Consider the following 22,815-nt stretch of genomic DNA (forward strand, 5'->3'; position numbering starts at 1 on the left):
TTTTTGAAACATTGAAAGCCATATTGCTGTTTATTTATTAATTATCAAACTTATACAGTGGTGTTGAAGCCAGCTACAGAGAGGGCATTCCAAATGCTGTTCCCATGTACCATACAATTATGCATACTCATTCACTTACAAGTAATTAATTGCACTAGTTGATGTACGAATAACGTACATACAGTTTCCCTTTTAACACTGACATCAGGAGGAGATGCGAGAACACTAAGAATATATAAGGCAGTTGATGAATCATTTCTGACATAGTCAGAAGGTTTAAGCTGGAATGTAAAGTGAAAATAGTTCCAGCACACCTCCTAAATAAAAGTTTTTGCACTAGTTAGATTTCTCGAAAGTCTTCATACAATTTCTACCAAGACTATAGACCAAGGAAAAGAAAAGAAAAGAAAAAAAACCCAGGAATGCTTCATTTTGGTCATCTTAAGGCAATTTTTGGCAAAACGTTTTGTTTTCCACCTCAAACAGAAGTGCCTTGCTTCATCTCTCCATCACCCTCCTGGAAATCGAAGCACATAAACAACATTAACAAAGACATGCAGCTATTCATGCAACTATATAAACTTATGTATAATGTTTTTACCTTGTCTTGCAATTGATCCTGCAGGGTTCTGACTTTCTCTTTCTCTTTGGCAAGTTGGTCCTGACTGTTTCTCAGCAGCTGCTGGAGTTTGGTGGCTGCCTGGCCCAAATCTTTGGTCATCTTTCGCTCCTTCTCTAGACACTCCTAAAACACAAAGTCACAAGCATTATTGTCATGTCAGCATTGAAGGCTACATTCAAAATGAAAAAAATACTAAATCGTTCCACCCTTTGAGAGTGATCTCACATGCAACATCAAATTCTAGAACTTGTGAACATAAAAAAGGCACAAAAACTGATCATACTGTTTATCATCTAGTCAAAATGTACCTTCAGCTGAACAACATCACCCATGGCTGCAGTGTCTTCAGTTGCCTTCATCTGTTCTAGATGGCTCTGAAGCTGTCTTTTGAGGGCCTCCTGAGCCTAAAAAGGATAGAATTAAAGAGTTTAATGAATAATGGGCTTTTAAAAATCAAGAAGAAACAAGGTCATGGACACTGTTGTACCTGCTCCACTTCTGCAGAGAGCTGCTGGTTTAGAGTTTGTTCACCCTGCAGTTTTTCCAATGTCTGTTCCAGCTGAGCCTGGACCTGACCAAGCAAACAAAACAGTACCACATCAGCTATGAGAGCTACTGCAAAAACCTTTCCATCCCATCCAACACAAGAGCTGCATTAGTGCACTCAACTGCATTGCACACACTGCATTCAAAATACAAGCATAAAAAAGAAGTGCGAGTTTCAAATACAAAATACACATGTTAGTTGTTAAAAAGGTGAGTATGAGAGAAAATCCAAGAGTGGATGAGATATTCAGAGGTGAAAACAGGCACCTAGGTTAACAGAAGCCGCTGAAACAAAAATGCTGAAATATGAACGGTTAGAATTAAGAGAAAAATGTCTCCTCAGTGGCAGCACTGGATAGGGAAAAAAAGATGTGTATGGTACATAATTATAGCCTCTAATATAGGGGGAAATTATCCTCAAAGAATTAAATTAATATATGGTCAAGTAATTTAAACAAAATATGACCAAATTTAAGACATTGTAACACTGACTTTTTTTGTAAATAATAACAATAGTATATCCAGTCAAAAGTTTGGAAACATTACTATTTTTTTTATTTTTTTATTTTTTGTTGAAAGAAGTTTCTTATGCTCATGAAGCCTGCATTTATTTAATCAAAAATACAGTAAAAACAGTATTATTGTGAAATAATGGTTTTCTATTTTAATATACTTTAAAATATAATTTATTTCTGTGATGCAAAGCTGAATTTTCAGCATCATTATTCCAGTCTTCAGTGTCACATGATCCTTCAGAAATCATTCATATATGCTGATTTATTATCAATGTTCAAAACAGTTGTGCTGCTTAATATTTTTTTTATAACCTGTAATACTTTATTTAGGATTCTTTGAAGAATAAAAAGTTAAAAAAGAACAGCATTTATTTAAAATCTTTTGTAACAATATACACTACTGTTCAAAAGCTTGGGGTCAGCATTTTTTTTTAAAGAAACTAATACTTTTATTCAGCAAGGATGAGATAAGTTGATCAAAATTTATAGTAAATATTTATATTGTTAGAAAATATTTCTATTTTAAATATTCTGTTCTTTTTAACTTGTGCATCAATAAATCCTTAAAAAAAAAAAAAAAAAAAGTACCACAGGTTCCAAAAATATTAAGCAGCACAACTGTTTCCAACACTGATTATAACCGAGTATCAAATAAGCATATTAAAATGATTTCTGAAGGATCATGTGACACTGAAGACTAGAGTAATGGCTGATGAAAATTCAGCTTTGCATCACAAAAATAAAAAATATTTGAAAGTATATTTTAAAGTCAAATGTAAAAAATATTTCACAATATTACTGTTTTCATTGTATTTTTGTTGTAATAAATGCAGGCTTGATGAGCATAAGCAACTCCTTTCAAAAACGGTAATTTTCCAAAATTTGACCGGTACTGTATGTATATGTGTGTGTGTATATGTATATATATATATATATATATATATATATATATATATATTTGGCAATTAATACAGACTGTCTCAAAACATAGTCGGCAAATCATTTTTTGTCAGCAACCATTTTTTGAAAAACTACTTCTGTATGCATTGCTTCGCTTTGAGACACAGCCATAGTTCTAAATAATCTATCTAATGCTGCCAAGTGAGATGCAGGGTGCCTTTCTGCGTCGCACCCTAACCTGACACTCCTCTGCTTCAGGCTGCCCATTCTCCGCCACTCCCTGAGCTCGCTTTGTCACGTCACTCAGTTGCTGCCTGACCTGGAAAAGGAAGCTGTCACTCAACAAAACCAACAACTTTTTTATTTGGCAAAGCCTCATGTCTGGCACAGGATTGAGAGTAAACAAAGGATAATGGGTGTAAACCCTTAGCAAATGTTTGGATTTCAAAGGAAACCAACCTGTGAAAGTTCCTCCCTCTGTTTCTGTGCCTCCATCATGGCCACACTCAGCTGTCTTTCAGATTCTGCTAAAACCTGCTTCAACTGAAAACAAACAAACCAACTGTTAAATGGCAGAGCAGAACGAGCCACAAGTAAGTCATGTGTTACGTATCAGAAGCTCAAGACCTATTCACAACATCAGATGAAATTAAACTGCATGTATATCAACCCATCAAACTCTTATTTATAAGACATTTAATAATGGATTGAATGACGAAGATGACTTTGTTTTGCTTTTGTATCTCATATTGTGTTTTAGTGAATAGGCCTTTAGGCAGGAGTGTGCGCTCACGTGCGTCATCTCTTCAGATTGACTCTGACTGTCAGTGGAAGCTGACTGCAGCTGTTTCTCCACCTGGGCCTCAAGTAGCAATACTTTCTCCTCCAGCTGCACTCAGGGAAAAAACATGGAAAGATAAGGGAACAGATTCAATGAGAAATATTGAGAGCAGTCATAAATGTAATTCTTTACATACACTTGGTACTACTTTAGTAGCATAAAACAAAACATTAGCTTGTTTTGTCTATAAATGCAGGTTATCTGAAGTGTTTTTCAAATCAAATTTACCAGCACAAATAAAATACCATTTGTCCATCCGGAACACAAACCGATACATTTCAAAATAAATCATGCATCTCAGTATCATGTAATCCTATAAGGACGTAATGCTGCTTATCAAAAAAGGGTAACTGCAGTTTTAAAATACTAAATATCAATTTTGTATTGATATTGTTTTATGTACCAATATAACAATACATACAAATTAGTGATATTAGATTTTGCTGATACAATAATAATAATTTTTTTTTTTTTTTAAAAGACACCAAACATTATTGTGCTAATACTAGTTAAATCTATATGCTAAATTTGTTTAAAAAAAAGTTCTTAGTCTTTATGTCGAATAGGGTGGCCTGGAAGCTACAAGAGTTTATGTTGAATTAAATAACAGATTTAGATTGTGTGTAACCAAAATACCAATAATAACCAGGATAAAGAAGATTTTATGCATGATGCTGGACTTTTAATTATAAACAAGCCTGAAATTCACTGAGGCTATTTTAAATGTCTAAGCTTCACTACTCATTCAAACAGATGAGGGAAATAAAATATGCACTCTTACAACCATCTTCAACATATTACAATGTAAACACCATAATGTAAACAATGTCAAAAGTCATCAACAGTAGATCATAAGAAATCGCTTTGCATTAACGTGTGGTATTCACTGATTGTGAACTGCACTGAAGCCGCAAGCCTGTAGAACGTGCAACAGCGACGCAATGTTATTTTTTAAAGTGCAGTGCTCACATTTAATTAAATCATAAAATTCTGAAGATTAATAATCACGTTTTACATTTAATAGGCTGTATCGCGCGAGGATTTCTTAATATGATTAAGATACTCATCTTTTGTATTCTTAGTGTCCTACAGTGCAAAAACTAATTTCCACTGATGAAATCTATACCTGTTGGGTGCTCTGGTTTGCCGCTCTCAAGCTCTCTGTTGTCTCTTCTAATTCCTGCACCTTTTTGAGTGCCTATGAAAACACAACATGACAGATTGAAACTTTCACACTCACTGTTCCTTGGTGGTAATGATCTTCCAAATTTCTCCTGAAAAGTTATCCATAAACACAGCTTGTCCAAAAACAATTGAATAACAAAACCATAACTATATCTAAAAGATATTTTCTATAATCAAAGAAAACACTTTTTCTATGTGTCTGTGTGTATGTGTGTGTGTGTGTGTGTGTGTGTGTGTGTGTGTTAACAGTGTATAGACCCACCATCTTCAGTTTGTCCTCTGACTCTATTATCTGGGTCCTCCACACCGTCTCCTCCTCCTCTACACTCTTCTGAAGTGTTTTCAGCATCCCCTCCTACAGAATAAGATTAAACATATATGGCTCAATTTCATTCCCATTCAAATGTAACAGATTATTAGTGTATAATCTCACCGTCTCAGCCAGTACGCTCCTGTACTGTTCACACTCAGACTGTAGTGTGCACTGACTCTCCTGGGCTGCCTGTAGTTTTCCCATTAACTCCTATATGATAAAACAACATTGTAATAACTACAAATATGCCTTCCATGCCCACTAGGGAGCGATGAAGAGCCACAAAGATAATAATAGCACAAGGCCAGAAACTGCAGCATGCTCACATCCATCTCTGTGCTTTGCTGGGATTCTTGGCTCTGTTGCTTCTGATTTAGCACCTCTTGTGCATTCACAGCAAAGTCCTGAAGCCATTTGGTCTGAAGGAAAACAAAGAGAGACTCCGAAAGATTAGACAGCATTTAAGGATGTGAATAGAGGAAGTGATGGAAGATATGTACATCCATTTATTAATAAAGTGACTCCATTTAATATTTGTGACAATATCAAGTACACTACCATTTGGGGTAACTAAGATTATTTGTTAGAAAGAAATACTTTAAGCAACGATGCATTTAATTGCTCAAAAGTGACAGTAAAGACATTACAAAATATTTCTAATGTAAATAAATACTGAAACAAAAAATGTATCATGGTTTCCACAAAATATATTAACCAGCACAACTGTTTTCAACATTGATAAGAGATGCTACTTGGGCACCAAATCAGAATATTTGAATTATTTCTGAAAGATCATGTGACTGGAGTAATTGTGGCTAAAATGAATTTGTCAAAGGAATAGATTACATTTTAAAAGATATTAAAATAGAAAACTGTTATTTTAAATTGTAATAATATTTCACATATGACTGTTTTTACTGTATTTTGATCAAATAAATGCAGCCTTGGTGAGCATAAGAGACTTCTTTCAAAAACATTTAAAAAAATCTTTCCAACCCCAAACTTTTTGTAGTGTACGTATAGAGGGACTGATGTTACATGTATTTGCATTTCAAAAACAAGCCAGCATTACAAGTGAATCCAAAAACAAAACTGAGAAATGAAAATACAAGAAAACTGAAATCCTAGACACCTGTGCTGTCTCTATGTTGATGTGTGGAAAAAGAGAGTGAAGAACTTCTTTGGTCTCGGCCTGGAAAGACTTCAGCATGCCCTCCAAACTCTCCTGTAATGACATTATATGCTCAGAGACAATTGAACACACTATTTACATTAACAGCACAAAACCTCTTAAACTTGACATTCTATTTTCTGTCTTGGGTAATAGCTGAGACTCTTAGCACAACTAAACACTGACTAATCCAACTTTCAAGTGAAACTGTGAAAAAATGATTTGAGTAAGATTTGAGAACTGCAGCGTAAAATAACACTTCCTTGATCCTTGATATGGTGTCACCATTTTCAATACCAGTTGTACCGGTCACATTTTACACACACAGAAAGACCTATATGGTTTCTTTATATCAACACTCCTGAAATGGAAATGCAAGAGCTCTGCAAAATCTGCATTTTACAGCAACGCCATTTACCCAGCTAACACGATGATGTGTGCTGCCTACGCATATTTTTATGAATCACCGTGTACATGGCAAGATAATGACACGTCCACAATTGTCTCGGCTACTTACGTAACTCTTGCCTTGTGACTGATTTAGTTCCTTGAGCTGCTGCACTTCCTGTTGTAGTGATGTCACAAGGCTCTCTTTTTCAGATACACTGAAAAACATCACGAAAAATCACTCAACAAAGAATGATCTTAATGTGGGTGGCTGACAGGAACATAAAGATGCAGTGGCCTTCAGTTGTACTGAATATGTACCTTTTATGTAGTGACTCCAGTTTGGCTGTGCTGTCCTCCAGCTGTAAATGCATTAAAAGAGTGCATTTATAGAAATGGTCCAAAACACTTTTTTTAAAGGGGACCCATTATGCCCTTAAGTCTTGATTTAGTTTTTGGGGTCTACTAGAATAGGTTTTTATGCTTGTTCAAAATGTTCAAAAAATAAATTTACATTGTTACAGCACCTCGCTTCCCAGTCTATCTGTAACACTCTGGCTGCATCTGAAATCGCATTCTCTTGAGCAAGTTCTTAAAAAAGTATGTTATATATAGTATGAATGCGTGTATTATGAATGTAATCTGGACGCACTACATTCGCCATGTTGACTATGTAATGTGACCTACCAGGGTCAGTTACGTTGCTTCACTGCCATTCACAAATCCTCTCCTGTGGCCTCATGGGATAGTAGTGTCCATCATATGCACACTTCAGAATCTCGCCAGAAGTAGTAGGTCATCTGGGTACTTTGACTACTCTTTTATGAGTACTGTGAATTTGTACGTACTTCTTTTGTCACATACTGTTTTTCGCCTTCTATATAGTAGGGAAGTATGTGATTTAGGATGTAGCCTTTGCTTAGTTCCAGTCTCTATGAAGCCCATCCTTCCAAAAGCAAAATGTGCTCTGATTGGTCGGTTGGACCAGTGTGCTGTGATTGGACCACCGCTTCGAGTGCGTTTCGGAAATGTTTCAGGGAGTTCAGAAACAGTGCTTACTGATACAGAGGATAACTCTCTTTGAATTGGACTTTGTGCTTTGTAACTTTGCAGAGATTTTTCTTGTTCAAACAGAAACATTACACACTAAAGAAAGTTGAAAATATAAAAAAGCATAATAGGACCCCCTTTAAACAAACAAATGATACACTTTAGCTTTAAAAAAAAACTGAATAATAACAGCAAAGTCTCACTTTAGTGTTGTACTGTTCTTTACACTGCCTTATCTCTTCTTCAAACGAAACCACCTGAGACTCTTTTTCTTTCAAACTACAAGAACAGGAAAGAGAGAACACATGACATTAAATAACAGAATGTGAAAAAAAACATGAATTTTCACTTCAATCACAAATGACGCATACCTGTTTTGTAGCTTTTCCAGCATTTCTGTGTTTTCAAGCTATAAATAATAAATAAATAAAAACGGCATAAATGGTTAAGAATGAATTTAATTGTTGTTTGAGGTTTGCAAGTTTGCATATGATAAACTTACTGTGTTGAGGTCTGAACTTTTTTCTTTAACCTGTTGGAGTTCTCCCTGAAGAGTTGCAATTTGCTCATCCTTTTCTTTTATGCTTTAATTCAAATGAAGAGATAAAATAAACAAATTAAAATCATTCAAATGATCTAAGCACTACTGAACTATACTAGTAAAGCAGCAGAAAACATCCTCATTGTACCTGTGCTGCAGTTGCTGCATCTCTGTTGTGTTATCCACCTGAAGAGGACATGTGATTGGTTCAAATAAGGTAGTACAATAAATAATAAAAAACAAAAAAACGTGTTACACGCTACAAGTTAAATTTACTAATGAAACTGGCACCTGATTGGCGATGGTGTTTTTGAGTTGGGTCAGCTCTTCTTCAAGAGTTGAAACTCTACTTTCTTTCTCTTTCAGGCTAGAGATTAAACAGTTAATGCAAATTCATGGTCAACAAACGTTGAGAGTGCAAAGCTGTTTCAAATGTATTAATGTACAAAAATATTGTGAAGTTTATGCTAAATACAAGAATACTGCATCTCAAGTAAATGTCCTGTTTCAAGTTAAAGTCATGTTTTAAGGATATATAGATATTTTCATTGGAAAACATAAAATAAAATAAAAACGCAGCATAGACAAACGGTAAATCGTACCTGTTTTTTGCTTGCTCCAGTTCAGCCATGAAAGCCTGTAATGACGATAAATGCAAATGCTTGTGAAATTACTGCTCCACCATATATTATATGTTCATACATTTTTATCTCACTTGTATACCCCATCTGTAAGTTGCTTTAGATCAGGGGTGTCCAAACTTGGTCCTGGGGGGCAACTGTCTTGCAGAGTTTAGCTCCAACTTGCCTTAAAGGTTTCTAGTATGCCTAGTAATACCTTGATTAGCTAGACGTGTTTAATTAGGTTTGGAGATCAACTTTGCAGGACAGTGGCCCTCCAGAGGCAGGGACACCCCAGCTTTAGATAAAAGCCTCTGCTAAATTAATAAATGTAAATGAAAATGTAGACTGATACAGATGAACAGTTATTTTTAGGAATGGGGTGTAAACCGGACAGTTCATCACGATACGATACAATATCGACTCTCTCAGCCAGCGATACAATATTTGCAGATACCTCAAAAAATTCTGCGATACATTTACGGTTCGATTCAGGGCCATATTGATGATTTATCGATATTTAGATATTATGTGCCAAGTTTACACAACCAGTTTTGTTTATTAACTCACAAATGCAACCAAAATAAATAACATGAACGTTTAATTAAACTCTTTGAAAATTGCACACCCTCTTTCAATTGGGACATTTACAACACAAGAGTTAATTTGCAAAAACAGATTTTTCTTGTTCTTGTTGATTTTCATAAATCATGTTTTTTTAATTTTTATTGTGCATTCCAAGTAATATCAATCAAAATGCAGCTGGGTTGTTTTGATTTAGTAATAACTCAAAAAATACAGGTAACTTACAAAATTAAAGTACATTGAAAGTATGCTTTTTATATATTAAAAGTATTTTTTTGTGTTTTCAGCAAAAGCAGATTAACTCCAACAATCGTTTTTTTGGCAAAAGCAGATAACTCCACATTTCATGTTTCAGAGTTAAACAAAACCAATTTATTGCTATGATGCATAATAAAACACTCGGTTAATCTTTGTAAAGTTAATCTCCTCAGCTGACATAGACGCCTGACAAATTTTATTGTTGTGATTACACGCAATACAGGGAGCTTTTCCCTCACCTCTAACTTTAGCAAGGTTGCGTGAAAAAGTTTCAGCTTTTAGATATCACAGGTTCATCACTTTTAGTCACTGACGTTGTCAGCTTTGATGAAACTGCTCTTAGATAGCACGTCTTTTCGAAGTGACTAACAGCCTTGTCACCTGACCTGAATACTGCACGCTGATTTGCTAAAACTGACTTTTCAGGTTGTGTTCACAAACAAGAAGGGTGCTTGTCGGTTTCTGCTGTAAAACATGAACTCGCGATGCCTTGACAGTGGACAATACCGGCTTTTGTGACAAAAGTGTTTGGGTTCAGTCAATCTTGTCATGCATCTATTTCAGCTGAGAAAAGTGAGGATGTGGAGAGTGTCAAAATAAAGGTACCGCATATCGATATTTTATGTGGCATCGATCCAAATGGATGTATTGTTACACCCCTAATTAGGAATGTAAAAAGTTAACATGCAAATAACTAAATGTTTAATAAACTTCAACCCATTTATTCAATTTGACATCTACAAATTATTTTATGAGACTTTTATATAAGGTGAAATTGAATGTTTGATACACACATAACATATAATTCATGACTATTATTATGTGACACAGATCAATGTATTGTGACATGCAAAGTAGAGTCTCACCTCTGAATTGTGGTTTTGTTCTTTGTTCTGGCTCGCCTCCAGTTGCTGCTCTCTCTCTGCCAGTATATATTTCAGCTGGCTTTGCAGACTCTCCAACTGTTCGCTCCGCTCTTTCAATTCCGCTTCCACACTGGCCACACGAGCTTGAGCCTCTGAAACAGTGCAGTTAGGAAGAGAACACTTATTTCTTATTATTAATTCATTATATAACTGATGTTTTTGTCCAAAGCAACACAAGCAATCTGAGGTTAAGTGTTTTGCTCAAGGGCACTTTCTTGCAGGATTTAAAGCCCACATATAACCATTATCTTGCTTTTCCCATTATACAGAAATGATTTGAAGCAATATGGATACACCTCGTGATTCTACAATGTGCTTCCTTGTAAAAGTGAACCAAGTGAGTGCTGACCTGCATGAGCAGTGGAGTCTTTCTGCTCAAGTTGTGTCTGAAAGCTGTTTCTGCTGCTCTGGGTCTGTCTGAGCTCCTCACTCACTTCCTCCAGATGCTTCTGCAGGGCCTGTTCGCTGCTTATCCAGTTCGCCTACAGGGGCCAAACCATAACACAGAAAACACCTGTCAAGTTTGATAGCGCAACTCCGCTGAATTCAAAGTCTTAATGAACAAAGCAAGTTTGTACATGTTCAAATCCCACTAAGTGGATCCACAAAAATGTTAGTACATTTACATTACATTTTATAACAAAACATCAAACCAAGACGTGAAATCTGGGTCATTCCTTGTCAACTCAACCAAAGGTCCATGGCTAAAAATTGATTTATTTCTGGTGAAAGAAATACATAAATTAAAAAGAAAGCCAAATATTAAATGTAATGGATGTATATTCACTGAGTAATCCACTAATTTGTAGAGGGGGGTAAAAATGACAATTGTGTTGATAGAAAAAAAGCGAGATACATTTCTGGTTTTAATATTATTTGTTCTTCAGATATTCCTTTTAAAAGAAAGGGGAAAAAAAGTGTCAGATGTATGCAAAGTGACCCACATTTGGTGTTTGACCACTAAAAATGTGTCCAAATTACCAATTTACTCATGGAGCCACATTGAGATCCCCATATCTCTGGGAATGAACCATATTGGGTCTTAAATTAAGATACCAAAAGAAAAGTTTGTTAAGAATCAGAATCTAAAAGGATATTAAGAGACCTTTAATACTTCTTGAGTTACAGGCATGCAAACTTGGGGCAAAAACACAAGTGCTTTTTTGAAGTGTCATTGTTAGTATAAAATGCAACAAAGATGGAAGTCAACAGATTGTACTAATAGACCTACCAATCTTGGTGTAAAAATAAAATAATGATGCTGCCATCTTAAGTCATTAAGATTTAAGTCATAAGTCATTTTTACCACCCTGTAAGTTGGTTCCAATGTCATTTTGACCCCCCTCTACAAAATAGTGGATTGCCCAGTCAATATACATGCATAACATTTAATATTTTGGCTTTCTTTATATTTGTATTCATTCTTGTCTTTCTTCAGAAAAAAAATATGAACAAAATCTAAAATTTGAGCTGGATAAATTTCCAAAATTTGGTTGATTTGACATGCAATGACTCATCTGCAAACAAATGATGTTTGATGCTTCTAATAAAATAAGAAAAAAAAGATTATATTCATCTTTTTAAATGTAAAATGTCATTTGGTAATACTATATACATATAATGCAATTTGATATTTTGATATATTATGAAAAAGGCATTCATATAGTTTTAAGGGTGGCTTAGGCATCCAATTACTTTTTGGAGCCACTGTACATTCAGTTCATTCATTTTAGGTCCTGATGTTCATTTAGACTAAATTCTAAACAGGGACTATGCAAACGTAACATGGGAGCACTGACTCTCCAGACATTACTCATGTCTCTCCCATGCAGTACACCATCTAGATGCTCAAAATGAGCTCAGTAAACACTTCAACAAAAGGCAGCTTTTTATCCGGTGGCCTTTTATTTGTAGAAGTGGATCAGCAAAAAAACGCAGTTTGTTCTCAAAGCTAAAGCCATTTTATCTGTGCTTCCAGTATGAATAATCAGATACTTCTGTCTGAAACTGTACTACTTAGGCAGGCTCACATTCCAAATTGCTCGAAGAAGCACTTTCTTGTAGCTCTGGCCATGTTCCAACTCACAGAGCACTGCTGAGTGATCAAACTGGCAATCAAATGTTCTGCCAGCATGTGAAAAATCCCATTAGTAGAGGCACCAGCACTGGGGGGTCAAAGTCTGAGCTGAGCTTTACCAGCAAGCCTAATCAAGCTTCTTTAATACACACACAGATTGCAAGAAACTATGCTTCATACCTGCCGATGTGCAAGGCTAAACAACCCAGCAAGTGGTAGCAGAATGCTCTAATGAGGCTGGTGCTCATGCTGGGAGAGGTTTTATAAGAAATAGAGTGGCATTTTGAACTCTTTCATAAGAGGCACTGCTTGGGCTATTGTTGTTCAGCTCTTTGGTACAAAACTAACTACAATTCAGCAAACTAAACAATAATGATTGGTGTCGGTGGTGCACAGAATGGTTTAAGGAGGATGTGCTTCTGACCTGCAGCTGGGTCAGCTGTTTCTCAGCTGTGGCAGCTTTAGATTCCAGATTTTTCCTGAGTTGTTCTTCAGCCTGCAAGGCATCATTCTTCTCTACCAGTTCCTTATTCAGCCGAATGCAGTCCTGATGCAGTTTGGCCAATTCAGCATTTTGTCTGATGCACCAAAAAAATAATAATAACAATTAAATGGAGAGAAAAGAAGAAAAAAAACCACCATTCTCAACACACCAGTGTAGTATTAAAGTCAACATGAAACACCATTCGCAGCACATTTTGCTATTGTAATTTATATACATCCAAGTGAAATTCTATCTGGTTTCCACCTTAATGTATGTTACGTATCAGAATGGTGCCAGGGACTTGAAGGGATGTAAAAAATAAATAAATAAAATAAAATAAAAAAAGAAGAAAAGAAAAGATTTTTTTAAATATTAATCACTGAAGAATCCCATTTAAAAAAAATCTGGAACACAAGCAAAAAAATTAAATTAAATAAATAAATAAATAAATACAGTTTGGCCTATTCAGCGTTTTGTCTGGACCAATAAAGAAACAAACAAATAAAAAATTTAAATGGAGGCAGAATGTCATTATATTTGATCAATTATGAAGACAAAAAAAAAAATGTCACGAAGAATCGTGCACACAAAGATCAGGAATGTGCAAGTTTAAAATAAAAATAACTCAATTTTGTATTAGGTAACCACAGCTCCTTGGTTCCTATATTTGATATGTCATGCTAGGAAGTCTGTTGCAATGTCATTGGGCAAAGGTTTTGAACGTCAAGGTGTGGTCTCTGAAAAAGATAAATTAAGCAAGCAAGACATTTTTGGGTTTGGTAGGAGCTGTAGGTTCATACTTGCTCTCCGTCTGACTGGTGGCTTGGTTAAGCGCATCTCTGAGGATGGAGTTCTCTTGCTGTAGACGGGCCAGCTGAGCATTAGGGCCTTTCTCCAACTGGTCCTGGAGAGCCGAGATCTAAGAATGAACAGAAAGGGCTTAGGCATGTTATGTAAATGTTAGGGCTGCCAAAGGCATGTTAGGGCTGCCAAAGCTCACTAATGTGATTAATTAAAAGCATCTAATCCTGTTAAATTGAATACATTTACCTAATTTGACATTACAACTAATATTAATGACAAAACCATTGCTGGTACAATCTACTACAAATAATTAAAAAAATGTACTTAGTCATACTTAAGCCAATTCATAATTTGAAGTTAATCATATTAATTACCCAAATTACCATGCAATTATTATTTTAATTTACTGTCTTAATTTTTTTTTGTTGCCTGATATCCTTGCAATTTCATAACTTTTCATATAGTCTTGCTACCATGCAGGTGTACAGTAGAGAATCTGTGCTGAATTCTCACTTTGGCATTGAGCTGCTGAGACTCAGCGAGGTGGTCTTGATAACTGGCCTGCATGCGTGCTTGCAGGGCGATAATGTCCTGCTCTCGCTTGCTCAGCTGAGAGCTCAACCTGGTCTCTACAGATGCCACCTTTGACTTCTCCACAGACAGCTCCTGCACACAAACAAACCAAACACAGGTCATGATCTGGCATGAAAATAGGCCATCACAATACTTGTGGCTTCTTGTTCAAGTGCTGTGTGGTGCTTAAACATCTGAGCTACAAAACAAACATTTGTACACTAGTGTTCAAAAGTATGGGGTCGCTATGAGATACATATATTTTTAAGAAAATAATACTTTTTTCAGCTAGGACATATTTAAATTGATCAAAATAAATAATCTTATAATGGTACAAAAATAAATGTAACAAACATTTCCTGAAAAGAATCCTAAAAAATGTATCAGGGTTTCCATAAAAATATTAAACAGCAACATTATTTATAAGTACGTTTCTTGAGCACCAAATCAGCATATTAGAATGTTTTCTGAAAGATCATGTGACAATAAAGCCTGCAGCAACAGCCGCTCAAAATCAGCATTAGCATCACTGGAATAAATTACATTTTAAAATAGATTGAAATAGAAAATAGCTGTGAATATTTCACAATATTACTGTTTTTTACTTATTTACATAAATGAGTGAGAATAAGAAGTAAAAACATTACAAAATCTTACCGACCCCAAACTTTTGAATGGTATCATAGGTTCAAACCTGGCAACTGTCAATGTCAGACTAAAGCAGAACATTTAATTAAGTCAAATTTTCACCTTATAGAGTCCATAATGATAATTACTTATGATGCATATCAAACTTTTCTTAATATTTTACACTAGCTTGAGTGTTTCAGGCCTTACTTTAGTCAAATCCCTCAGTCTGCTTTTAGCAGCTGCTGAGTCCTCCTGCTCAGCTGCCAGCTGCTTGTCTCGTTCCTCCAGCTGTTTCTTCAGCACAACCACAGGATCACCCTTCTGTGTGGCCTATAAACATGCACGAAAAACTGTTTAGACAAACTTTTACATGAGTTTTAATAAAGTAATGATGGGTATAATAATACTCACTTAAAATATAAAACAGGAAACATAACTTTAGGGAGTTGGCCATACCTTGTGCCATGTGTCTTGAATAATGCCAGTCTTATCAGACAGAATCTCAATGAGCTTCTGGGCCTCTACTTCAGTGAACTCCATATTCCTCACCGTGGAAAGCAGAGCCTTATAGGGCAGGTACAGTGGGCTGTCTGCGGAGTCTGCAGCCACCGCTAGAGAGGGAGAAAGAGACAAAAACAAAAAATCAATTATTAAGGTTATGCACGAGTAAAAGAGACACAAATCACAAAAAAATCACAGAGATAACTGGCATCCACAGAGAAGATACAGTTGCCCCCTTTTTTAGTGCCAGTGTTGTTTTGACGCCGAATCAGAAAGCTAAGAAGTGCTTTGCAGCAGATCAGTCTCTGGCCCAGCACAGTACTAAACTCTTTGTGTTTAAGAGTGAATTTTCCAACCCATTTATTACACTCCTAAACACCCACAGCATAATCAGCATCCAATTCAGATCAGCAGAGTAATAAAATCAAAACAGCCCTGTTGAAGTGCAGCTTCAAGGGAATGAAGTGTACGATACAGTTAACTGGACTCTTACAGTGGTGTGTGCATGTGCTGCTATCATGTCCTTTATTGACTCACTTTGTTATTTAGACAGTGCCAGCATGGCACCAGTGTGTGGCACCAGGGTGAGATGGCACCCAGGACTGGCAATAAACTCCTATTGTCCAGTCACTAAAGGCCTTTGTGTGCTCCCCTAATGGAGCAGCTGAGGCAAAAGTATTGTTTGAACAGGGCCAAGAGGGCTGAACTTCGTAGAGAGGAGTGGAATTCTGAGTGCATTTGGAAACCCACCTGCACGCTGGCGCAAAACTCTCTGCATTTTCCCATGGTCAAAGCAGTGCAATACCTCATCACAAGTGAGTGGTATTTTATAAATATATATATATATATATATATATATATATATATATACATATATATATATATATATATATATATATATATATATATATAGAGACTTATTTTAGTTTCATTAATATAATATTACAGTATTTATTTATTTTTTAATATTTTTTATTATATTATATTTTCCATTTTCATTTTACTTAAAGTTTTAGTTATTTTGTTGTGTTTATTAGGGTTTTTTGGTTGATAATTTTCTTTATTTTAGTTTTAGTATTTTTAGTACTTTAACTTAAAGTGAAACAAAAAATAGAAATGTTGCCTTGCAAATAACTGAAATAAATACATTTAATTTATATATATATATATATTTTTAGTTTTAGTTAATGATAACACTGGATGGTTGACTCTTCATACAATAGATTAACTAATGAGTGAGGTTGGGTAACTTTTTTTTGTGGTATTGCTTTATGCCAACTTTAACCATATGTGGTTTTGCACATTTGTGCAAAATAGAAACAAAGTAAAGCCAAACTTCAAGGACATGTTGAATAACTATGAAACCATGAAACTCAAACTATCTCATGTGCCTAATAGCCTGTGTACTAGCACACACGTGCATGAAATCCATGAGCAGAAGAATGCAGCTCACTGCCTCAATTCCCCTGTGAGTAGCACTTCAGACATAAACCCACTCTGAGCTCTCTGCAACCAATCAGAGCCAACATCAGCAAATAAGGACTAATGCTATTCCAACACACCGCCCACAAAGGAAATAGAGCACTTCAGCGCTATTTGTCAGAAGAGACAATCCAGACGGTACTCTGAATTAGATGAATGACATCAGGAAGTAACACGCATATAAACTCCTGAGTCAGCCACTTCACATACACCATATATTCAGGTTTTCCAGCCTCAGCTTGGAGGTTTATTACATGTAAATGTCATCTGTGCGGTCTAGCCAAAACAGTTTTATCTCTGTGTATTTAAGGGTCTGGCAAACCAATCAGAAGTATCCTGTTATTGCATACTGAAGCCAAACTTCCTTTAAGACATACCTGGGTCCTACACAAACATTTGGACTGTCTTTTTTCATTTTCCGGGTCTAATATTAGTGTCTACTACATCAACCTGATGATGACAATAATGATACTGATAATGATAATTTTTTTTAAAGTTATTTTAAGTCAATTCAAATTATATATACATGTATAATGTTAACCTAATATGGTCCCTAGGTTAAAGTGTTGAAGAGATGCTGCACATGAAGATGCATAATATGAGGTCTTTAATTGTCCACATTCAAGTATTTCATTCAATGGACTTAAAGAGCTTGCCCTTTTCCAGCAGATTTAGTTCACAGTCATGACCTAAATAGGATTTTCATTAACAGCAATAATCCTAAAATTCTGAATTAGTAATTAGTAACTTAAGCTCCAAGGATATCTCATGCTTGGTGCATTTTGTGCATCTAGCAAGACAGACTTGTGAATTCAGAGAATTGTTAAGTGATGCAGCCCGGTCCAATTGATGAATGAATTGTTCAGTGCGATTTGCAAGCTGATTTAACATGTTATGTAAAAATAATCAGCTTGTTTATGAATCGGACACTGCCATCGCGTCTCTTCAGTACAAAAGAACGAGGAACAACATGTTATTATGAAATGCAGTGGGATGTTATGCTTTGGAATGTAGTTAAGTAAAAGAAGGTTTCCAAAATAAAAATACTAACATAAAAAGTACAGACACTTGAAAAATGTACTTAAAAAAAAAAAACTTTATTAGTGTCCACCTCTGATTGATCACCATTTAAATGATTAATCGCTAAACTTAATACTGCATAATGCATCTACTGCAGTGGTATAAAGCCATCATGACAGGTGTGCAGATGCCACTCAAAACAGTTTCCTCATGAATTCAATATATTTTTTACTCTAAATAATAGGCTAGTTGTACAAGCTTTGTGCACATGTATTTTTCCATGTGCATGTCTGTACTGTATGTGTGTGCATTTGTATGGGAGATACATGTAAGCAAATGGGTTGTTCTGCTATTATAAGTGTTATTTTCTTCCCAAATGTGCATAGGATATTGTGCATATTACAGAAAATGTTTAGTTACATACGAAAAAGAGTACTTTTATTCAAGCTCCATAACGTTTTGTTTTGCTTGAATTATATCAGAGCCTTTAGAATACTCAGATATCTTCCTTGATTTATAAATGATCTTCCTGGGTAGTTCTTAATATATATTGATATTTTAGTAATTCTTCACTATAAATATTTTCATTCAATGACAAAACAGATAGGATTCTTCATGAACACAGACTATAACCGTCCCAGTGATATCCCATAACGCTATAGCCTTGTTTAGCTTCATTAACTACAGCACGGTCGCTTAATTTTTCCTTGTGTGTCTGATGCACTTGTTTTGCTTATGAGCCGTCTTGCACCTCAAATCTACGCACTGAAATTATGACCTTGTGTAATCGACCATTAATACGTTTTTACCAACTAAAACGACAATTAATCGATCATCGATTAATCATTAGCATCCCTAATGCTAATTAAGTGAAATGTCGTTATGTTAACAAATTTGAGTTTCAACAAGAACCAGGAGGGGGCAGCCTCCTTTACATCAGCAGGTCTGTGTATCTCTGCCTAGTAATTATCTGACCATTTAATATGTTTTTTTTGTTGAGATAACAGCATACCTGTCTCTGCCTTCTTCTTGGATCCTGCTTTCTTCTTGGGTGGAGCATCCTGTTTGGGCTCTTCTGCTTTGGCCGGCAAAGCAGTCACTGCGGCAGCTTTTGGAGTGCCCACTGGAGGCACTGCCATAACAGGAACCTTTTTGGTAACCATCTCCAATGGAGCCACTGATTTGGGCTGAACCTCAGTAGAAGCAGACTCTGCTTTGACTTTCCTTTTCCTCTTCTCCTTAGGAGATGGGGCAGGTTGGGCATCTTCAGGAGTAGGATGGGATGCAGTAGCACCTGTAGCAGCCTTTTGGGAAGGGGCCGGGGCAGGTGTACTGGGTTTTTGTTCAGGTGGAGTGGATTTCTGGGCTTGGGTGGGTGGAGCAGCATTCTGGGCCGGTGGAGAAGATTTCAGGGCAGGGGAATTTGAAGCAGACTTCTGGGATGGAGCAGGTAGAGAGGATTTCTGAGCTGGAGCATTTGCAACAGCCTTTTGGGCTTGTGCAGATTTTTGTGCGGGGACAGGTGGGGCAGCTTTCTGGGCTGGAGCATTTGAAGCAGACTTCTGTGAAGGGGCAGCTGGAACGGATTTTTGGGCTGGGGCAGGTGAAGCGGATTTCTGGGCAGGAGGAGCTGGAGAGAATTTCTGGGCAGGAGGAGCTGGAGAGGGTTTCTGAGGAGGAGGAGGAGCTTGAGAGGGTTTCTGAGCAGGAGAAGCTGGAGAGGATTTCTGGGCAGGAGGAGCTTGAGAGGGTTTCTGAGCAGGAGGAGCTGGAGAGGACTTCTGGGCAGGAGGAGCTTGAGAGGGTTTCTGAGCAGGAGGAGCTGGAGAGGACTTCTGGGCAGGAGGAGCTTGAGAGGGTTTCTGAGCAGGAGGAGCTGGAGAGGACTTCTGGGCAGGAGGAGCTTGAGAGGGTTTCTGGGCAGGAGGAGCTTGAGAGGGTTTCTGAGCAGGAGGAGCTGGAGAGGACTTCTGGGCAGGAGGAGCTTGAGAGGGTTTCTGGGCAGGAGGAGCTTGAGAGGGTTTCTGAGCAGCAGGAGCTGGAGAGGACTTCTGAGCAGGAGGAACTGGAGAAGACTTTTGGGCAGGTGGAGAAGACTTTTGGGCAGGTGGAGCTGACTTCTGGGCTGGTGGAGCGGGCTTTTGAGAAAAGTTGGATTGGGGAGATTGAGCTGGGGCATCTTGTTTAGGTGCCGGTGCAACAACTTGTTCAGGGGCTGGAAGAATTAGAGGACTGGGCTCGGCTGGTACTTCTGTGACCTCAGGGGTGGCCTCTGACACCAGGAGCTTCCCGTTGGGCTTATCATCCTTTTTCTTACCACGAATTTTCTTCTCTGCTGCCTTGTCTTTTTTCTTTTTGTCTGATCGTTGATTGGATTGGGTCTTCCCTTGCTCCTTCCGCTGCTTGGCTATAGCTTCTTCGTAGGAGGTCTCCTTCATGGAAAATGTTGAGACCAGTGCAATCCCAATAGCTGAGAACATCATGAAGCCACCAAACACCACTATTCCAAGGGTCTGAGGATCATAGATGTCCATGACTGCTAGTGTCCTTTCTAAAAAATAAAAAAATAAATGGAAGAAGGAAAAAAGGGTGAGGTTTGTGATATTTTTATGTCAATATTATCATGTTTTATATATTCAATTAATGTTCCACATAAAGGCTTTTTAAACACAAGAGTGGCACCTTAAGTGTTAGCAATGTCCCAGTAAGGTGAGGCCATCTTACGTTATAGGATTTCCTAGATTTCCTTTATCAAACACATATTTATCGCTTTACTATTTAACAATTTATACTAAGGACATAAAAGCTGGCTTTTGAATGTTGGCCTGGAGGCAAGAAAGTAAGTCTCAAATTTTACAATGCATAATAGATATTCCCTGTTCCAGAAGCATCTAGTTTATTCATTTGGAAAGGAGAAGGAGAAACCAAAAAACAAGTTTATACAGAAACTTGCAAGTAGAAAAAAATATGCCCAAGCATGCTACCCTCAACATCTATTAGAAAATTTTAACAAAAGCTTCCACCATACAATATGCAAACAATGCATTTAGTAGAAGAGGATCATGCAACCAAAAAAAAGTTTTCTACAGAACTTGTGAGTAGGAAAAGACATCCAAGTATGCTACCCTCAACTTCTACTATATACTTTGAAGAAAAAGCTACGTCTATACAGTATGCAAACACTACTTAGTAGAAGACAGTTATGCAACAGAGTTTTCCATTCCACCATGCACTGCTTTCTGCCAAAGCAAATTTCAGTCCTCTTGTGCTGCTTCCATGGGATTCTTGCCATACCAATCTCACACTTCAAATGTGCACCAAAGCATGAATGCATGGTGGCAAAAAATAAATAATGTATGTAGAGTTCAGATGCAAAAGCCTCTAAGTGCCATCTGAAAAAGTTCAGCAATTTCACTTAAATGGCAATGAAAATAACATATTAATAGTCATTTAAGTGAAATTACTGAACTTAAATATACGAGCTTGATAAAAATGATCATTCTAGAAGAAAATTTCAGATGGCACTTAGAGGCTTTTGCATCTGAACTCTTCATATATACATACACACACAGAAGACTTAAATTTATGAAAAAGCCAAATCAATATTAGATCAAACAAACATGTATTATGCTAATACCATGACATCCATTTATAATAAACCTGATTACTAAAAGTAAAATGGGCCAATAGGAGATGAGAACCACCTTTAAGTTGATTTCTGTTGTTTCTTACATATTTAAAACCGTTATAAGGAATTAAACTGAGGGGGGAGACTCACAACGTTTTGCTTCGAAAATGAATAAAAAGGCTGATAAATATTAGTTGGAAAAGTGTTTGTTTATACTCCATGCTCGCTTTTGACACCTATTCAAAAGGTAACTTAGCTGTTGAATGAATATACAATAAGAAATGAAGAGTGAGACAACTCAACAGCTGTAACGTTAGCTACTTTTCTCCCTGAAACGTGAATGAACAACCAGAATTATGTTTAAACAGTTTTCGGATAATTCTTACAGACATTAAAGCAGTTATAGGAGCTGAAATGTGCATTTAATAGACAGTTTTCATTTGCTAGGTCACAAAGGAAAAGCTGATATTAACTGTCTGCCTACAACGGAGCATCACCCCAAATCAAAATGTGAAACCACTTATTATAGTCATGCCATTCGCTTCGTGACTACTATAAGATGTCTTTAACCCACCTGAGTTACGAGATAGTTAAAGAGGAGAGTAAATAAATGGGAGAGATCAAAGTTTACGTCTAATTGCTACTGAAAACCTTTTAAGCTTTTAATGAATAACGCCATAACAAAAGCTTTAAATCTCACCTCCTCTCGCGGCAGATTTCCGTTGGATGAATAACTTCAGGAAGAGTTTAAACAGAAATGATTATCTCGTGCCTTACCAAGCCAGCAAAAAACAAACAAAACAAAAAAAACAAAAAAAAACCTTATTCCCAGCTTGAGGAGTCAGTCGATGTCTGTGTGGAGTCGTGGCACTTTCTCGCGCTGGCATTACGCCGGCAGTGGCCCACATTCCGTCCATCCAGGGGACAGCTGATTGGCTAGAGTAGAGTCAGTCAAACCGTTGTGAACCAATCGAATTTTGTTATCGTAAAAGGAGGCTGGTCTTTTTGACTCGACTGGGAGTTGTAGTTTTTTGTCACTCGTTTTTCAACAAGGGTTTCAAAAATTAACGTCACAGACTTCATTTGACTACCAAACTATTCACTTTAACAGCCTTTTACGCCACCAGTCTGGTTGCTTGCCTGTATGCATTTTAAT

The 22,815-nt window shown here is 36.7% G+C and overlaps 1 protein-coding gene across 2 annotated transcripts; it reads right to left on the reverse strand.

Annotated features, from left to right (window-relative positions):
- Positions 1 to 11: 11 nt before the first annotated feature.
- LOC311069525 (ribosome-binding protein 1-like) lies at positions 12 to 22,542 on the reverse strand. 2 transcript variants are annotated; one of them, XM_084092739.1, is made up of 29 exons: positions 22,360 to 22,542; positions 19,044 to 20,582; positions 15,485 to 15,639; positions 15,236 to 15,358; positions 14,339 to 14,491; positions 13,822 to 13,940; positions 12,962 to 13,115; positions 10,810 to 10,942; positions 10,401 to 10,552; positions 8,674 to 8,708; positions 8,363 to 8,438; positions 8,220 to 8,257; positions 8,033 to 8,114; positions 7,902 to 7,939; positions 7,734 to 7,809; positions 6,802 to 6,842; positions 6,611 to 6,698; positions 6,055 to 6,147; positions 5,249 to 5,341; positions 5,043 to 5,132; positions 4,872 to 4,964; positions 4,551 to 4,622; positions 3,377 to 3,472; positions 3,043 to 3,126; positions 2,822 to 2,902; positions 1,110 to 1,193; positions 931 to 1,026; positions 602 to 745; positions 12 to 517 (listed from the first exon to the last, which is right to left on the reverse strand). In XM_084092739.1, the coding sequence occupies exons 2-29, from the start codon at positions 20,563 to 20,565 to the stop codon at positions 479 to 481; spliced, it is 4,050 nt and encodes a 1,349-aa protein (XP_083948865.1). In that variant the 5' UTR covers positions 20,566 to 20,582; positions 22,360 to 22,542; the 3' UTR covers positions 12 to 478. The 2 variants fall into 2 exon arrangements, with proteins under 2 accessions (XP_083948865.1, XP_083948866.1); XM_084092740.1 differs by lacking the exon at positions 2,822 to 2,902.
- Positions 22,543 to 22,815: the final 273 nt, after the last annotated feature.

This window comes from Abramis brama (genome assembly GCF_963993115.1).
Source record: "Abramis brama genome assembly, chromosome: 19".
Lineage (NCBI taxonomy): Eukaryota > Metazoa > Chordata > Actinopteri > Cypriniformes > Leuciscidae > Abramis > Abramis brama.

Excerpts from the sequence above, each read along its gene's own strand:
- LOC311069525 (XM_084092739.1), bottom strand. The coding sequence starts at position 20,565 with ATGGACATCTATGATCCTCAGACCCTTGGAATAGTGGTGTTTGGTGGC. Across the intron at positions 6,843-7,733 it reads AAGAACAGTACAACACTAAA|CTGGAGGACAGCACAGCCAA; the intron begins GTGAGACTTTGC and ends ATGCATTTACAG. Across the intron at positions 4,623-4,871 it reads CAGAGGACAAACTGAAGATG|GCACTCAAAAAGGTGCAGGA; the intron begins GTGGGTCTATAC and ends GTGTTTTCATAG.